Source organism: Eptatretus burgeri, chromosome 7 (assembly GCF_056783735.1).
Source record: "Eptatretus burgeri isolate ZD-2024b chromosome 7, Ebu_testis_v1, whole genome shotgun sequence".
Classification (NCBI taxonomy): domain Eukaryota; kingdom Metazoa; phylum Chordata; class Myxini; order Myxiniformes; family Myxinidae; genus Eptatretus; species Eptatretus burgeri.
Window position 1 is genome coordinate 29755197 of NC_140967.1, and position 17461 is coordinate 29772657.

The 17461-nt window shown below is 43.0% G+C and overlaps 2 protein-coding genes across 3 annotated transcripts in view; both read left to right on the forward strand.

Annotated features, from left to right (window-relative positions):
- The window catches only part of LOC147022917 (uncharacterized), a 395784-nt gene that overhangs the window by 271135 nt on the left and 107188 nt on the right, over positions 1 to 17461 (forward strand). The window lies entirely within an intron of this gene.
- Positions 1 to 17461, forward strand: part of LOC147022920 (copine-4-like) — a 263594-nt gene that overhangs the window by 56231 nt on the left and 189902 nt on the right. For both annotated transcript variants that reach the window (XM_085887892.1, XM_085887893.1), the window contains 2 exons: positions 292 to 363; positions 16915 to 16989. In XM_085887892.1, the coding sequence (XP_085744018.1) occupies positions 292 to 363; positions 16915 to 16989 (147 nt within the window). The remainder of the gene's footprint in view (positions 1 to 291; positions 364 to 16914; positions 16990 to 17461) is intronic.

Below are 17461 nucleotides of genomic sequence, written 5' to 3' on the forward strand. Positions count from 1 at the left end.
ATTTGCTCAAAGTATGTGGTGTTGTTCAGTAGATATTTGACAAGCTCTGTATTTCAAGTTGACTTGTAATGGCGAAAAAGCCCTTGAGGTCGATACTACGTACTGACACACTTTCCCTTACCAAGGGTATAGAATGAATTGGTAACTCGTTGTGAGATATTGCTCTGTTGTTTATCTTATTGTTGCATTAATCCCTCAATTTTTTTCATTTATGTATCCCTCCATTTCCTTGTTTTTTTACCTGCAAGGAATTGATTCTTTACTTTTACTTCTCACCTTGGCCACGCGTAGATTGTGTCCCAACGGAGAGTCACACGGCAGTTGCTGAAACAGGGAAAGTCTGCTGGAAAATCGACAATCATGGTAAACACATTTCTGCACGAGGTTTACTCACACAATGCACATCAATGTCCTTCAACAGTAGATATTCACTCAGCGATTTTAAATTTTACATGGAAAATTTTGTTTTCTATTCCAGGGAATGTTTTCATTTCTAAAAGTAACAACAATTTTTCTTCTAGGTGTGTGTGTGTGTGTGTGTGTGTGTGTGTGTGTGTGTGTGTGTGTGTGTGTGTGTGTGTGTGTGTGTGTGTGTGTGTGTGCGCGCGTGCGTGCAATTATACATGTACATATATATATATATATATATATATATATATATATATATATATGTATATACACATATATGTGTGCGTGAAAGTTGTTGTTGTTGACTAGAACCTCCACATGTGGGTGGGTTTCAGGAGATGGAACGGAGACCTACGAGGTCTTAAAGTATCCACCTCCATTTGTGTGTGTGCATGCATGCATGCATGTGTATGTTTCTGTAATATTTATGTGTATAATGTCATGCATATGTGTATATAACATGTGCAGCATGTCATGTACAGGTATAATATATCTGCATATAACATGTGCAACATGTCATGTATATAACGTGCAACATGTCATGTATTATGTGTATATAACATGAGCAACATGTCATGTATAATATGTGTATATAACATGTGCAACATGTCATGTATAATATGTGTATATAACATGTGCAACATGTCATGTATAATATGTATATATAACATGTGCAGCATGTCATGTACCGGTATAATATGTCTGCATATAACATGTGCAATATGCCATGTATGTGTGTATATAACATGTGCAACATGTCATGTATATAACGTGCAACATGTCATGTATTATGTGTATATAACATGTGAAACATGTCATGTATAATATATGTGTATAACATGTGCAATATGTAATGTATGTGTGTATATAACATGTGCAACATGTCATGTATAATACGTCTCTATATAACATGTGCAACATGTCAAGTATAATACATCTGTATATAACATGTGCAACATGTCATGTAAAATACGTCTGTATATAACGTGAACATGTCATGTAAAATACGTCCGTATATAACATGCAACATGTCATGCATAATACGTCTGTACATAACGTGCAACATGTCACTTACAATGTGTGTATATAACAACTGCAATGTGTCATGTTGAACATGTGTGTAAATATATATATATATATATATATATATATATATATATATATATATATATATATATATATATATATATAATGTATATGTCACACATAACGTGTATATAATATGTATATGTCGTGCATATTATAAAATGTGTATATAACAAGTGCAATGTGTCACGTATAACGTGTGTGTGTGTGTGTGTGTATATGTGTGTGTGTTTATGTGTGTGTTTTATGTGTGTATATATATATATATATATATATATATATATATATATATATATATATATATATATATATATATATATATATATATATATATATATATATATATATATATATATATATATATATATATATATGATGTGTATATCACACATAACGTGTTTATAATATGTATATGTCGTGCACATCATACAAAGGTGTATATAACAAGTGCAATATGTCACGTATAGCATGTGTACAGTGCCTGTAGAAAGTCTACAGCCCCTTTCAAAATTTTGACCTTATATTGCCTTATAGCCTGGAATGAAATTGCATTAAACCGGACTTTTTCACATTTATTTACACATCATAACCCACAACTTCCAAGTGAAAAACAAATTTGACAAATTTCAAAAAATTAATTAAAAACAGAAAACTGGAATATCTTGGTTGGATAAATGTCCACTTCCCTTTGTAATAGCAATTGCAAGTTAGCTCAGGTGTAACCAATCACCTTCAAAATCACACACCAAGTAAATTGGCCTCCACCTGTGTTAAATTGCATTGGTTGATTATTTCAGAATAAAATCAGCTGTTCCTGTAGGTTTTGTCTGCTGGGTAGTGCATATCACAGCAAAGACTCAAGCATGAGCATCAAGTAGCTTTCAAAAGACCTCTGGGATAAAGTTGTAGAAAGGCAAAGATCAGGGTATGGGTGTAAAAATATTTCAAAGGCCTTGAATATCACTTGGAGCAATCAAGACAATCATTAATAAGTGGAAGGGGTATGGTACCACCAGACCCTGCCAAGGGAAGACCCTGCCTAGATCGGACCAGCCCTCCAAATTGGATGACCAAGCAAAGAAGAGACTGATCAGAGAGGCCACCAAGAGGCCAATGGCAACTTCGAAAGATCTACAGGCCTTTATGGTAAAGACTGGTCACTGTGTGCATGTGACAACAATATACCAAGCACTCCACAAGTCTGGCCAGTATGGCAAGGTGACAAGAAGGAAGCCATTACTCAAAAAGCCCACTTATCCAACCAAGATATTCTAGTTTTATATTTTTAATTAATTTTGAAAGGGGGTGTCAACTTTCTATAGACACTGGATATAACAAGTGCAATATGTCATGTATAACGTGTGTATATAATATGTACAAGTCTGGAGACGGTGATGGTTCACGAGCAATGTACACGGTTCGCCTTTTTTATTTTTTGACCTTCGAGGGGACGCCACGGGCAAACTGGTGGGAATCCGGAAAAATGTAAATGATGAAAGTTGTAGTACTCGAAGAGCACTACTTGCATTCCAACTTTCATTCGAAACAGTTGAAAACCCTCGGAGCTCGATGCCCAATTTATTGATTTTTTTGACATTTTCTAAGTTCGTGACCTTGTGACCTTGACCTTGGGACGAAAATGAAAAATCGAGCTCCGTGGGGCTATGCAGGTGCCATTGGGCTAACCAAATACCGAAACCTCTGCCAGATTCGACAAACTCCCTTGGAGAAGATGTAACTTGAAACCGGCTACCCCTTAAAACACATGTTTTATGGGCGTGGCTCCACCCATAATGGGCGCAGCATGCCCATTCTCTGGAAAACACAACTAGATCATGATATAAACCTCCCACCAAAATTTTATCAAGATCGGATCAAAACCCAGGGAGCTATGCTCGGGACAGACAGACAGACAGACAGACACACACCCATAACGAATATAGTGGTCACTTACTGACCCGTGAACCAATAATGTCACACATAACGTGTGTATAGAACATGTGCAATATGCCACGCATAACATGTGTATAGAACATTTAAAATATATTGTGCATAACGTGTGTATAGAACATGTGCAATATGCCATGCATAACATGTGTATAGAACATTTAAAATATATTGTGCATAACGTGTGTATATAACATGTGCAATATGTCACGCATAACGTGTGTATAGAACAAGTGTAATATGTCACATATAATGTGTGTATATAATGTGAATATATGTCAAGCATAAAGTGTGTACACAAAAAGTGCAACACACCACACACATGTGTGTTCACAACATGTGCACAAATCACAATCGTGCACATGCATGTGCAGACCACGACCCATGCACGTGTGTAACTCCAAGGCTGAACGGAGCCTTTTCTGGTCCTGACACATCCATCTTCACCACAGCAAGGAACCATGAATCATTGGGCCATGTAGTCTCACCATCTGTGCTGCCCTCAACAGACCCCCCCCACCCACCAGCCCTGCAGCATACAGCTTAACCACAGCAAGCAACTACGATTTATGGACCAAGCTGTCTCTCCATCCATGCTGTCATGAATGGTGCCCCACCTGGTCTCGAATCATCCAGGTTAACTACAGTGAGGAACCACGACTCATGGACCAAGCTGTCTCCCCATTCGTGCTGCCACCAACAGAGCCCTCCCCAGTCTCAATGCATCAAGCTTAACCACAGCAAGGAGCCATGACCCATGGCCCAAGCTGTCTCCTTATCCATGCTGCCACCAATGGTGCCCTCCCTGGTCTTGAAGCATGCAGCTTAACCACAGCAAGGAACCATGACACATGGGCCAATCCCCCCCTCCACCATCCGTACTCTGCATCCTCCTCCTCTCCCCTCCATCCCTGAAGTGATGACGATGTCGATCTGCACGACCTCCTCGACAATGTAGATGTGGATGTATATGTATATCAACCTCCAGATGTAGATCGCAACAATTTATATCGACCTCCTGTGTGGCCTCCGGTGTATGCCCAGTCTCCATCTCTTCCCTCTCGGTCCCATCCTTTCCCGGTCTCACTCCTTCTTGATGGGACGGAATTGGCAAAACCAAACAAGCCGCTATAGGCAAGGCAAGGGTGTCAGACCGCGACCTATACGCACATCTATCGGCTCAGTTTCAACTCCAGGCATGTGCGTGGGCCCCCGACCGTTCAAAAAAACTGCCATCCACAGCTTGGATCTCACTCGCATGGAAATCGATGTATTCAGCACAGTCCTCAATGACACAAAACTTGGGCTCTCTCGTCCTCAACAGCCGGAACTTTGCAAGAGGGAGTTCGCAAAAGCTCAAGCCTTCCCCACCGCAAGCACGGCAGCATGGGGTCAACTCTTCACGTGAAAATTGCTCTGGTTCTGCCAAGTTTGATGGGGATCAATGTTTTCCCGGCTGCTGAGTTTGGATTGGCGACTTGATCTGGGTAGAGTTTGGGTGGGACGAAACGTCTTTCACATATTAATGATGGATTTCACCGTACTCAAAGGGATAATGAGTGACTTTGAAATCTTCTTATAACCCTCTCCTGAACGGGGTTCCTCCACCACTTTATGTCAGATTTCTTTGGAAAGCTCCTTGGTCGTCATGTTTACCTTGCTGGTTCACCAAGTGAGTAGCACCTTAAAACTCTTTAGATAAATGGAGGAGCTTAATTAAGTTAAGCCACTAATTTCATACGGGTGAAACCTATTACACTTATTCTGTATCCTTTCAAACAAATAATTTGTTACTGAAGCGATTTAGGGTTAATTAGGAAAATGGTTTGAATACTTATGCAATTGAGAATCATCTGATTTTCTCTGTCACTCAAACTTATTCACATTTTATCTGCATGTTTTAGCTTTATCACTTTTGAGGAGCTTGTGAAGACTCTATACATTCACTTCGATTTGAAATCATCATGAAATAAGCTCAGGTGACATCAAAATGTGAAAAGTTTGCGGGGGGGGGGGGGGGGGGTGAATACTTTTGCAGGCCACTGTATGTGTGTGATTTTGAAAAACAAGCTCGATGATTGCTGAATATGCAGTTAATCTCCACCAGAGGTTGTGACTTTGAACACTTGTAACTATGCCTGCATAAAACAGTTATATCGCTTTTATTTACAGTTGTACTTCATTTAGAGATGGTCTACAGTCGTACTACAGTTACCTTGCAGCTCTACTCTACTAGTGGCCTGCAGTTATGCCACATTCACATCAGGGTTGTATCCACTGATGCTAGCTGTATTGGTTTTCAGAGAAAGATAGAGAGAGAGATATGGATGTTCTTTAAAAAAAAATCACAGTTATTACTACGGACATAGTCACGAGTGTTCAAAGTTGCTCCACAGTTCTGACAGCATCCTGTTGTGTTTATGTTCCTGCAATATGTTCATTATAGTAACATCGTACAATTTATGAAGCTCCTATAATATGGTGTTGATAAAGTGCAGGCACAATGGGTCAAATGGATTCCTCCTGTGACCAACTTCCTTGTCATCCTTTGAATCCTCAAAAATGTAAAAAAAAACTTATGTTATGACCTGCAGTCATTATTTTATTCTCATGGGGTGTCCTTTTAAACACCTCAATCAGAGATAATATCTTATCATCAGAGGCAGCTTTACTCACCACAAAGCTGTCTAACCTGGGTTTGAATGTCGGCCCAACTCGAAACTGTCATCCAGGTGTTTCATATGCAGGATGATTCATCAATTTGTGTGCCGTCCCTCAGATGGACATGAAACTTGGTGCCCCATCTGCCGACATTAGTTGGTGGACGTTAAAGATCCCATGGTGTCCTTCGTGAAGGGTAGGTGAGGTATCGCCAAGACCCTGAACAAATTACAAATTCCTACTTTATCCGACAGGGGCACTGCATCAGCGGCGCAGCAGCGCCCTCAGCCAATGATGCTACCCTGTAGCCTGGTGCTCCACACAAAATAAGAGGCAACCTTGATAGATCTGGGGATATGAATCTTACAAAGAAGGGCATGATGGCATTTTGTAAATATTGACCTGATTTTGCCTTGTTAGTCCCCTTACCGGTTTCACCCAGCGATACCATAAGTGGAAACAATGGCTACCCTTAATGAAATGGCAGGGGTGAACTCCATGTTCTACACACACACACTCGATGTCGAACCAAAAGAAGCTGACAATTGGACAGTTTGGGAAACAGTTTGTATTGCTTTTACAAAAGGCATGTATTTACAAGGCAGTGTCGCAAAGAAAAGTTCTTACCGCAAGCACAGAAGCCCTTTCTATTGAGTTACTGATTCATAGTTTTACAACACAGGCGCCTCAGTCATTCCGGGGAAACAAGGTAAGGAAGGGGGATAGAGAGAAAGAGACAAAAGTACGAGGTGTATTTGTGGCCTCTCACTCACCGGACATCAGCCAACTTTTGTTGGTCCCAACAAAAGAGGGGGGAGTGGAAGAAAGAAGAGGAGAGTAGGTGGTGTGATGTGACGTATCCCAGAGATGCAAATGGTGACTGCATGTAGCTTGGAGGGAATAGCATGAGGTGCCAGTCAGTGTGCTCTTCAAAGAGCCATTGGTGTGGTTGATGCTCAATGCGTCCAAAGTGAATGAAGTAGATTTAGGGAAAGCAAGAGACAGAGTGTGTGATTCAGTATTATGTGGCCAACACGTCTGGGAATTATCTGCTGGCTGGGCCTATTTCCTGTTCGGAACCTTGCTCGCTCGCACTCTCCACTAGCCCTCCACTACATTGCGGTCACCAACTTGTTATTGTACAACCATTTCATTTGTGTCGAATCTCAGACACATCAATCAGCGTTCTGAGCTCCAGCCCGGGGTTTTATAAGCCATGGGGAGGCATAGCATTGCGTTTTTGCAGCTTCCTGAGTGCTGTGGCATTGCTGTTGGCGTTCGGCCATGGCTTTGCCTTTCCATTAGCCCGCCCTGTCTCCAGGCGATGTTCATTGGCTGCGCCTAGGCTCTGCAGTGCGGCCGGCGACCAAGGAGGGGGCATTGGGCATCGAGGCCATTGTTGGGGGGGTCTGGCCAACTGCAGCTGTAACATAGCTGCACGGAGCAGAGGCTTCCTCAACTCTGCACAGGTCTGCGGTGCATTATTATGTTTCTCTGGTAGATTGCTGGCTTCATAATGTGGTATTTTACTGTTGGTTTGGTAATGTTGTGTGCAGTGCGTTGAAAAGCATATATGGATGCACCAGTGATGTGGGGAGGGAGATTGAGGGAGAGATAAGCGAGAGAGAGAGAGAGAGAAGAGAAGAGAAGAGAAGAGAAGAGAAGAGAAGAGAAGAGAAGAGTCACAATGGGGTTCAATTATTTTACAAACACAATGCATATTCCCCCCTTTCCGCTGATATGGGAGAGTTGGAGGGGGGAAATTTTGCTCCACAATATACTTCGGAGATAACAACTGTACACCCAGGTTCCTGAATGTGTCTTGTATGTGCTTCCCACGTTCTCTCAACACTGTCACAATATATTCACCCCATGCTCTTCCAGCCAAAGAAAGCTGCATAAAGCAACCAAGAAAAGCGAGACAAGAGAAGCCCTTTGCTCTTTCAAACCCTACCTTGGGAGAGGAACCCGTGTAGGGTTTTGAAAATATCCCTTACATGTCCGAATAAAAGAGAATATCTTCTTTTTGTATACATCGGCGAGGCTAGTATAAGAGCTAATACACAGACCATATAACAAAGGGAGCAGGAGACAAGAGGGGTGGGAGAGGGAAACACAAAACAATGGAGGACAGAGACATGAGGAGATCTGTGGAAGGGAGAGGGATGGGGTGGGGTACACAGGATAAACAAGATGGACGCTGCAGTGACTTTCAGTAAGAAAAGCAGGGAATTTGAAGAAGGTGGGTTTGGGGTGGGTTAACAGGGTAGAAAATATTATGGTTTTGAATGGGAGAAGACATGAGATGTTGGTCAACAGCTGTTTTGAAGACCTGGAGGGAAGTGGGACTGAAGAAAGTGTGGGAGTTTCCTGTCCAAAGGAGGGGCAAAAGAGGAATGAAAGAGTGAAGGTGAGCAGTGATTCTTGAATTTGGCAATTTTTGGCAAGATTTTAGCAAGAAGGGGATTGCTGGTGGACCTTGAGCGCCCTGCAGAAATATAGGGGGCGGGGGGGGGGGGAAGAACACAGACAACCCAAGGGGGGTGGGGTGGGGCAAGGCCTGAGAGGAGACAGGAGAAGACAGACCACCGACCTGCCTGTGGTGATAGAGTGAGAGACTCAAAGATTCGACTTCATTGCGGGAGATACCAATGGTTCTCAAAGCTTAAGTTTCCACAGCATGAAGCCGAGCTTGGTGTGAGGCAGGAGCACCAGTCCAGAGGACAGAGCAGTACTCCATGAGGCTGCAGATGAAATATTTTTATGTGGTTAGCGGTACCCAGGTGTATCGAAGGAAGGACTTTGCACAATGGAGGATGCCTTGTCATTGACTGACTGACTTGGAAATGTGGCTTTCCCAGGAAAGATCATGGCAGATAGTGAGACCCAAAAGCTTGAATGACAGGATTGCTTCAAGAGGATTGTTAAGAAAGTAGATGGGGTTGATAGGGGGTTTCCAGATAGTCCTTTCAGAGAGACATAGTGGGAGTGTGAGATTTGTCAGGATTGAAAGACATGTTCCAAGTATTGGACCAGTTTGTGATTTTACCAAGATCTGCAGAGAGTGAAGAAGCTGCTGCTTGGCAGATGGCAGATGATATGACAGAGAGTGAAGTCATCAGTAAAGAGATAAAGAGGATTTTTTCAGAGAGTAGGAGATATTATTGATGAAAACTAGAAAAAGCACAGGACCCAGAACACTGCCTTGAGGAAATCCAGCCTGGACAGGAAGTGGGGACGAGAGGATATCATTCAGAGCCACGCGTTGATTGCTGCAAGAGAAGAAGTCTGCGATCCAGGAGTGGAGATTGCGTTGGATACCATAACAGAGTTTGGTGAGCAGTATGGGATGCCAGACTGTATTAAAAGCTCGCAGCATGTCCAGGGAGATGGCTCTTATCTCATATCTAGCATTGAGGACCTCCATCCATTGTTGGGGAAAGCAAAAGCAGCATGTCCAGGGTAGAGTGACCTGGACTGAATCCAAAGTGATGATCAGAAATCAAGCCATTGGAGAAGAGGAAGGATTTAATGTCGGAAGCGATGATGGATTATTTTATCTTGCTGATGATTGGGAGAAGGCTGATTGGTCTGTAGTTGCAAGGATCTGTTTTTGCACCTTTTGTATGCAGAGCGGAAATGTGTGCTGATTTCAAAGCAGATGGCAGATGACCTTGAGCAAATGAGAGGGTGAATAGAACAGAGAGAGGGTGAGCAAGAGCAGCAGAGCAGGTTTTTAGGGCACATGGGCTGATGCCGTCTGGTCTGGTTGCAGAATCGGAGTCGAGGTTTGACAGCAAACTCTCCACCTTGTCTGGAGAAAAGGACAGAGAGTCCAGAAAAACCTGGGTGCTAATGTGTAAGGTGGGTACAGAAAACAATGGGTTTGGGACAAGATTTAGAAGCAAACACGGAGTTTAGCCATTCAGCCTTTTCACGTGCAGTGTCAGCTGTGCAGCTATTTGAGGTGAGCGAGGGGATGGAGGGGGAACACACACCAGAAACGGACTTAACCAGACACCACCAGGGTTTGGAGGAGGGAGACAGGTTTGAGAGAATCAGACTTGAGATGAGAAAGATGGTGTTTTCTGGCTCTCCTGAGGGTAGACACACACTTGTTCCAAGCTTTGCGGAAGGAACTGAGATTGCCTTCAGTTGGACATGCCTTCCTTGAGGTGAAGGCACGTTGTTTCAGGGCAACTGCCTCACCACAAGCTTCAGTGCACAATGGATGGCAGGAAGGGTATCACAACTGAAGGGATAAATCTGTGCATGAGAGAGAGCAAATTTCTTTGAAAGAATTCCCAGGATGAGATGATGTTGGAGAAAGTGGAAATGGGAGACCACTCGAGAAGTTTCATGGCTGCTTGAAGTCCCTGCCAGTCGGCCTGAGTGAAATGGCAGACTCGTCGGCGCTGAGGTAGTTCTCTGAGAATGGCCAGAGAGATGTCCACTTTAACAAGCATATGATCAGATGAACTGATTGGAGCAGCAGAACATCAGACAATTGCAGAGAAATTGGTCTTAACCAAATCCAGAAGAGATGGAGTACCATTGACTGAAATCCGTGTCAGGAAGTTGCCAGATTGTCTCAGTCCCAATGAGTTGCAAAAGTCCTTTGCTGAAGTACCATGACTGGTGAGAGAGGTACCCACACCCGGCCAACTGGAATGATGCCAATTGAAGTCACCACATATATGAGAGAGAGAGAGAGAGAGAGAGAGAGAGAGAGAGAGAGAGAGAGAGAGAGAGAGAGAGAGAGAGAGAGAGAGAGAGAGAGAGATAGAGATAGAGATAGAGATAGAGATAGAGATAGAGATAGAGATAGAGATAGAGATAGAGATAGAGATAGAGATAGAGATAGAGATAGAGATAGAGATAGAGATATGGGATGAGTGGATCGAAGTTGGTCCATGTTGTCGGTGAGCGAGACTTAAATGGAGTCATCACTTTTTGTTGGATGGTCTAACACAAATAACAGCAATATGTAGTGGCGGAGTGGAATCCGTAGCCAGAGGTATTCCTGAGGGTGTGGGGGAGTGAGAGCAGTGCATGGAGAGTGAGGAATAGAGTTTTTGATAAAGAGAGCAACTCTGCCACCAGGGCGAGGCTTAGGGCTATCATACCGGAGGAGGGAGTAACCAAGGAGAGAAACTAAGGAGTCAGAGAAATCTTGAACGAAGAAAGTTTCTGTTAACCCTCTCGAGCCCAAGAAATGTTCTAGGTGAACAAAAACCGATGACCCCTGGGGCTCTAGAGGGTTAAGCAGATTCTGACTGGTTTGTCAGTGGCAACCTGTATGGAGAGATCTATCAGATTAGAGCGAAGGCCCCGGATGTTTGAGGTCCACACTGTTAAGGAAGTGGGAGGGGAGGAGGCTTTAGGTGCAGGAGATGGGAGGGGAGGGGAGGGTGAGGGTAAGACGAGGGAGGAGAAGGGGAGCTCGGGAGAGCTATTAGTGTGTCAGAGATTGCAGAAGAGCTAGGGGAGAGGGCCAGATGAGGAGGAGGAAAAAAGGCTCACTGGTGAGGTGATGAGGCACAGTGGCAGGTAATAAGAGAGTTGGCAGAGGGAAATAGAAGATTGGAGGAGGTGGAGGAATGAGTTGGAAGAAGAGAGGGTGGGGGAAGGAGGCAGCTTTGTGGCTGTGAGGGGGAGATTTGAAGGGGAGGGTAATGAGGGGTGGGATGTGAGAGAGGAGAGAGGAGAGAGGAGAGAGGAGAGAGAAGAGAGGAGAGAGGAGAGAGAGGAGAGAGAGGAGAGAGAGAGAGAGGAGAGAGAGGAGAGAGAGGAGAGAGAGGAGAGAGAGGAGAGAGAGAGGGAAAGGGGTGGGAGAGAGAGAGAGAGAGAGATATATAGATATATATATAGATATATATATATATATATATATATATATATATATATATATATATATATATATATATATATATATATATATATATATATATATATATATATATATGAGCCTGGTGTTGGCGCAGTGGTTGGGGCAGCGGCTTGGGATCCAAAAGGTCCTGAGTTCAAGCCCCGTTGGGCCACTGAATTAATACACCAGGGGGTTGACTCAGCCTGTCATCCTTCCGAGGTTGGCGAAATGAGTACCAGTGTACTGGGGCGGTGTATACCCCGGTTAAAATAGGTGTACCATATCCCTGTGTCATAAGAGGTGACCAGGGTTGCGTCAGGAAGGGCATCCGGCGTAAAACCTGTGCCAAATCACTATGCGGATCATACGGATGATCCGCTGTGGCGACCCCTAACGGGAGCAGCCGAAAGAAGAAGATATATATATATATATATATATATATATATATATATATATATATATATATATATATATATATATATATATATATATATATATATATATATACATATGAGATGAGATAGCAGGGTGTGGGGAGATCTTTTGAGAAATCCCTTGTTTCTCCGAGGCTCCCTCTGTTTTGTCCCTCAATCCTGAAGTTGATGTGTCCCTCCCCCACTCTCTTTCGACTGTTCCTTTTGTTCTGTTGCATCCTGATCTGTTCAGTCCTGATCGTGTATCCAAAAATAAACCAGAATAGCACTTGTTAGAGTGCATACCTCTGCCAGGCTGAACAGTTTACCTTTTGTATCCCACTGATCGGCCAGATCTGGATCTTGATCTGAATCACGAATTGGTGGCTTCTTGTCACCCACCCCTCATCCACCAAGTGTTGTCATAACCCCATCCACTACGTTTTGAAATACCATGCTATATATCGTTTATGGCCCCATCTTTCAATTATGAAGAATATGGATCCGGATCTTCACCAAAATGGAAATAATTTGTCATCGTCACACACCCAACCTGTCCACCAAATTTCGTCCGGGGTCCATAACCTTTTGAGATATCCTGCTCACAGACAGACAGACAAACAAACAAGCAGGGGTGAAAACAACCTCTGTCCACCTTAGGTGGTGGAGGTAGTGTTTTTTTTTAACTCTCTCTCTCTCTCTCTCTCTCTCTCTCTCTCTCTCTCTCTCTCTCTCTCTCTCTCTCTCTCTCTCTCTCTCTCTCTCTCTCTCTCTCTGTCTCTCTCTGTCTCTCTCTCTCTGTCTCTCTCTGTCTCTCTCTGTCTCTCTCTGTCTCTCTCTCTCTCTCTCCTGGAATTTGGAACTTGGCCCTTGTGCCTGTGATAGCTCACCTACTCTTCAGAAAGCATACCGTGGGATCTTTAACGTCCATCAACTTAGGAGGGCAGAGGAGATGCCAAGTTTAACGTCCATCCGAGGGACACTTTGATGAATCGTCCTACCTGTGAAACATCGGGATGACAGTTTGTTTATAGCTGGGACAAGATTCTAACACAGGCTAGACAGTAGACAGCTTCGAGGTGATTGTGCATCCATCCAGACCATTCTGCCAGCCCTGTAGTTATTTAGCTAATTGTATTTATTGAACAAAAATAATTGCAATTATTTTTACATTCTCTTTCATTTTTCTCCTTCTGTTCATTGCAATTCCTCTACTCATTACCCGGAAACGTATTCTCCCAAATTGTGGTGTGCATGCTAGGACTTTGTTAGTTGGACATTTGTTGCATCAATGATATGCACTCTCTGTTTCTTAAATTAATTCATTTTAGTCTCCTGTCATCTGAGATGAATAGTTTATCCAACTGCAGTCTACTGTTTTCTTCATGTTCATTGCGTGCTGCAGAGCTGAAATGGGTGCAAACTCCTATGAATTGAACATTTAGATCATTTCAGCTTCGATTGCTCATCAGTCTTGATAAGATTCTCGAACATTGTTTTCTCCGTTTATTAGTGAGCAAATGTTTATACAGATCTTGTGTTTAGAAGATACAAAGCATCTTTTGGCAACCACTGTTTCTTGATCATTTTATCTTTGCCAATACTAATGATGTTGGACTTGTCTTGGATTCTCATTGAAGTCCCTTTTTTATTTTGCTTGTCACACTCAGTAAGTCACACATCTAATGAATGTTGACTGAGCATCCTGGCAGAACATAGATGAAATATTCATTCCATACAATGACACAAATGGCTGAACAACTCATTTACTTTCACTAGGTTTTCAATTCCTTTAAATTTTTCTTTGATCTCTGTTTATTTGCACTATAACCCTCTCTTTTTTTTTTGTTTTCTTTATTTATTCTTCTGTTTGTCAAAGGGCAGTTTGGTTTGGTTTTGGGTACTCATTGTTACAACCTGTTGTTGGCTTAGTGGTTAGGGTGGTGGCTTGGGATCCTAGGGTCCTGTGTTCAAGACCCGTTGGTGGCTGAATTAACACCAGGTGGTTGACTCTGCCTGTCATCCTGCCGAGGTCGGCGAAATGAGTACCAGTGTAGCAGCCAAAAGGCTGCACATGAAGGGAAGGGGTATTGAGGGATTTATTAAATCTGCTATTGGTGTGGCACAGGCATGATGGGCCGAATGGCCTCCTTCTGTGTTAAAATTCCTTGTAAATCCTTGTTATGGTGGCTTGCTTTGCCCTGGTTGATGATAAAGGCATGACCTTCATCCATAACTAGCGTTGAAGTAAACTGTTGGAAACGAATGTGACCATTACACTAACCCTCTTTTGGGTGGTTCTCTCTCTCTCTCTCTCTCTCTCTATCTCTATCTCTATCTCTATCTCTATCTCTATCTCTATCTCTATCTCTATCTCTATCTCTATCTCTATCTCTATCTCTATCTCTATCTCTATCTCTATCTCTATCTCTGTCTCTGTCTCTGTCTCTGTCTCTGTCTCTGTCTCTGTCTCTGTCTCTGTCTCTGTCTCTGTCTCTGTCTCTGTCTCTGTCTCTGTCTCTGTCTCTGTCTCTGTCTCTGTCTCTGTCCCTCTCTCTGTCCCTCTCTCTGTCCCTCTCTCTGTCCCTCTCTCTGTCCCTCTCTCTGTCCCTCTCTCTGTCCCTCTCTCTGTCCCTCTCTCTGTCCCTCTCTCTGTCCCTGTTTCTCTATCTCTATCTCTATCTCTATCTCTCTCTCTATCTCTATCTCTATCTCTATCTCTATCTCTATCTCTATCTCTATCTCTATCTCTATCTCTATCTCTATCTCTATCTCTATCTCTATCTCTATCTCTATCTCTATCTCTGTCTCTGTCTCTGTCTCTGTCTCTGTCTCTGTCTCTGTCTCTGTCTCTGTCTCTGTCTCTGTCTCTGTCTCTGTCTCTGTCTCTGTCTCTGTCTCTGTCTCTGTCTCTGTCTCTGTCTCTGTCTCTGTCTCTGTCTCTGTCTCTGTCTCTGTCTCTCTGTCTCTGTCTCTGTCTCTGTCTCTGTCTCTGTCTCTGTCTCTGTCTCTCTCTCTGTCTCTCTCTCTGTCTCTCTGTCTCTCTGTCTCTGTCTCTCTGTCTCTGTCTCTCTGTGTCTCTGTCTCTCTGTCTCTCTGTCTCTCTGTCTCTCTGTCTCTCTGTCTCTCTGTCTCTCTGTCTCTCTGTCTCTCTGTCTCTCTGTCTCTCTCTGTCTCTGTCTCTCTGTCTCTCTCTCTCTCTCTGTCTCTCTCTGTCTCTGTCTCTCTGTCTCTCTCTCTCTCTCTGTCTCTCTCTCTCTCTCTCTGTCTCTCTGTCTCTCTGTCTCTCTCTCCTGTCTCTCTCTCCTGTCTCTCTCTCTCTCTCTCTCTCTCTCTCTCTCTCTCTCTCTCTCTCTCTCTCTCTCTCTCTCTCTCTCTCTCTCTCTCTCTCTCTCTCTCTCTCTCTCTCTCTCTCTCTCTCCCCCCCTCTCTCTCTCTCTCGCCCTCTCCCTCCCCCTCCCCCTCTCCCTCTTCCTCTCCCTCTCTCTCTTCTACCATGCTGAAACCATCCTAAGAGATTATATGCATTAATCAGAGAACACCTGAGTTCCATAAAATATCTAAAATATGTGGAATAACATCAAAAGTATAAAAAAAAAACTTAATGCAGTGTGTACCTTTTTTACTCGTGAAATGTGCGTTATTCTCTGTCTGTCTGTCTGTTTGCTTGTATGTCAGTCACCCACAGGTCACAATTTTAAACTGATCTTCACGAAATCTCACCACATGATCGAGTTCATCATAAGCAAGAAGCCTTTCATTTTTGAGGTCAAAAGGTCAACATAGGCCAAAGGTTAACAACTTTGTCAAATTTCTAAAATCCCAAATTTTCATCCGATTAACAAGAAATTTGAACAGGATTTGCACATCAGCTCACCGAATTCAACTACCAATTATTTTTGAGGTCAACATTGACCAAAAGGTCAACATAGACCAAAGGCCAACAACGTAGGTGAGATTTCTAAAATCCTCAATTTTCATCCGATTAACAAGAAATTTGAACAGGATTTGCATATCTGGTCACCGAATTCAACTACCAATAATTTTTGAGGTCATCAATGACCAAAAGGTCAACATAGGCCAAAGGTCAACAACTGGGTGATATTTCTAAAATCCTCAATTTTCATCCGATTGACTTGAAATTTGAACAGGAGTTGCGTATTCTGTCATTTAATTCAACCACCAATTATTTTAAGGTCAAATTTGTTTTATGGATTTTGCAAGTATCGTGCTATTTATGACATATTTCTTGTTTGTTTGTTTATACATATGCACTTCAGAAATGAATAGTTTCAGGTTTGAAACTTGAGGACATTTTCCCTCTCCCTTGTAAGTGGTGTGATTGTTTCCTATGTGATGGTGCATTTATATGCTGGTGTCGTACTTCAATTGGTGCACCTGAAATCCTTTGAATTTCAAATCACTGTTGACTAATCTTTTTGACTCTTTAGTCAGCTGGATGGAAATCTCCACCACGTGTTATGCACCACATCTACTACATTGCTGTGATGTGTGCCATGTGCCATGCAGATCACGTCGGACGAACTCACGGGAAACAATGACTACGTCTTGCTGTCCTTTCACGCGCTGAAGCTTGACGACAAGGTACACTACTTGCCGGGATTGTCATTTGCTCGCCAAACACAGCACGGTTGCCTTTTTCTGGCACGCGATGCTATATCCAATCTCACCAACTCTCATCCCCTGGGATGCTATGTTTTATGCCACAGGTCCACACTATAAGTCACTGAATTGCATTCACACATCAGATAAGCCTTTTTAGAAAAGCATGGTCACAAACCCTTGCCTGACAAATTCAATTGACAAAATGTTACAAAAGACTTTTGCTCGCAAAGCAGTTTGTTGTCCCATCCCCATATTCAAAATGTTTTGAGCTTTTAACTTCTTCGTTTTTCGTATGCAGCACAAGGCTGCAGTGTAGCATCATTCGCTGAGGGCATGCTGTGCCTCTCTCTAATGCAATGTTCTCTCTAAGTTAGGGCAAGAATTTTGAATTTATTCAGAGTACCAGCAATAACTTGCCTAATCTTTGTGAAGGACACCATGGAATTTTCAA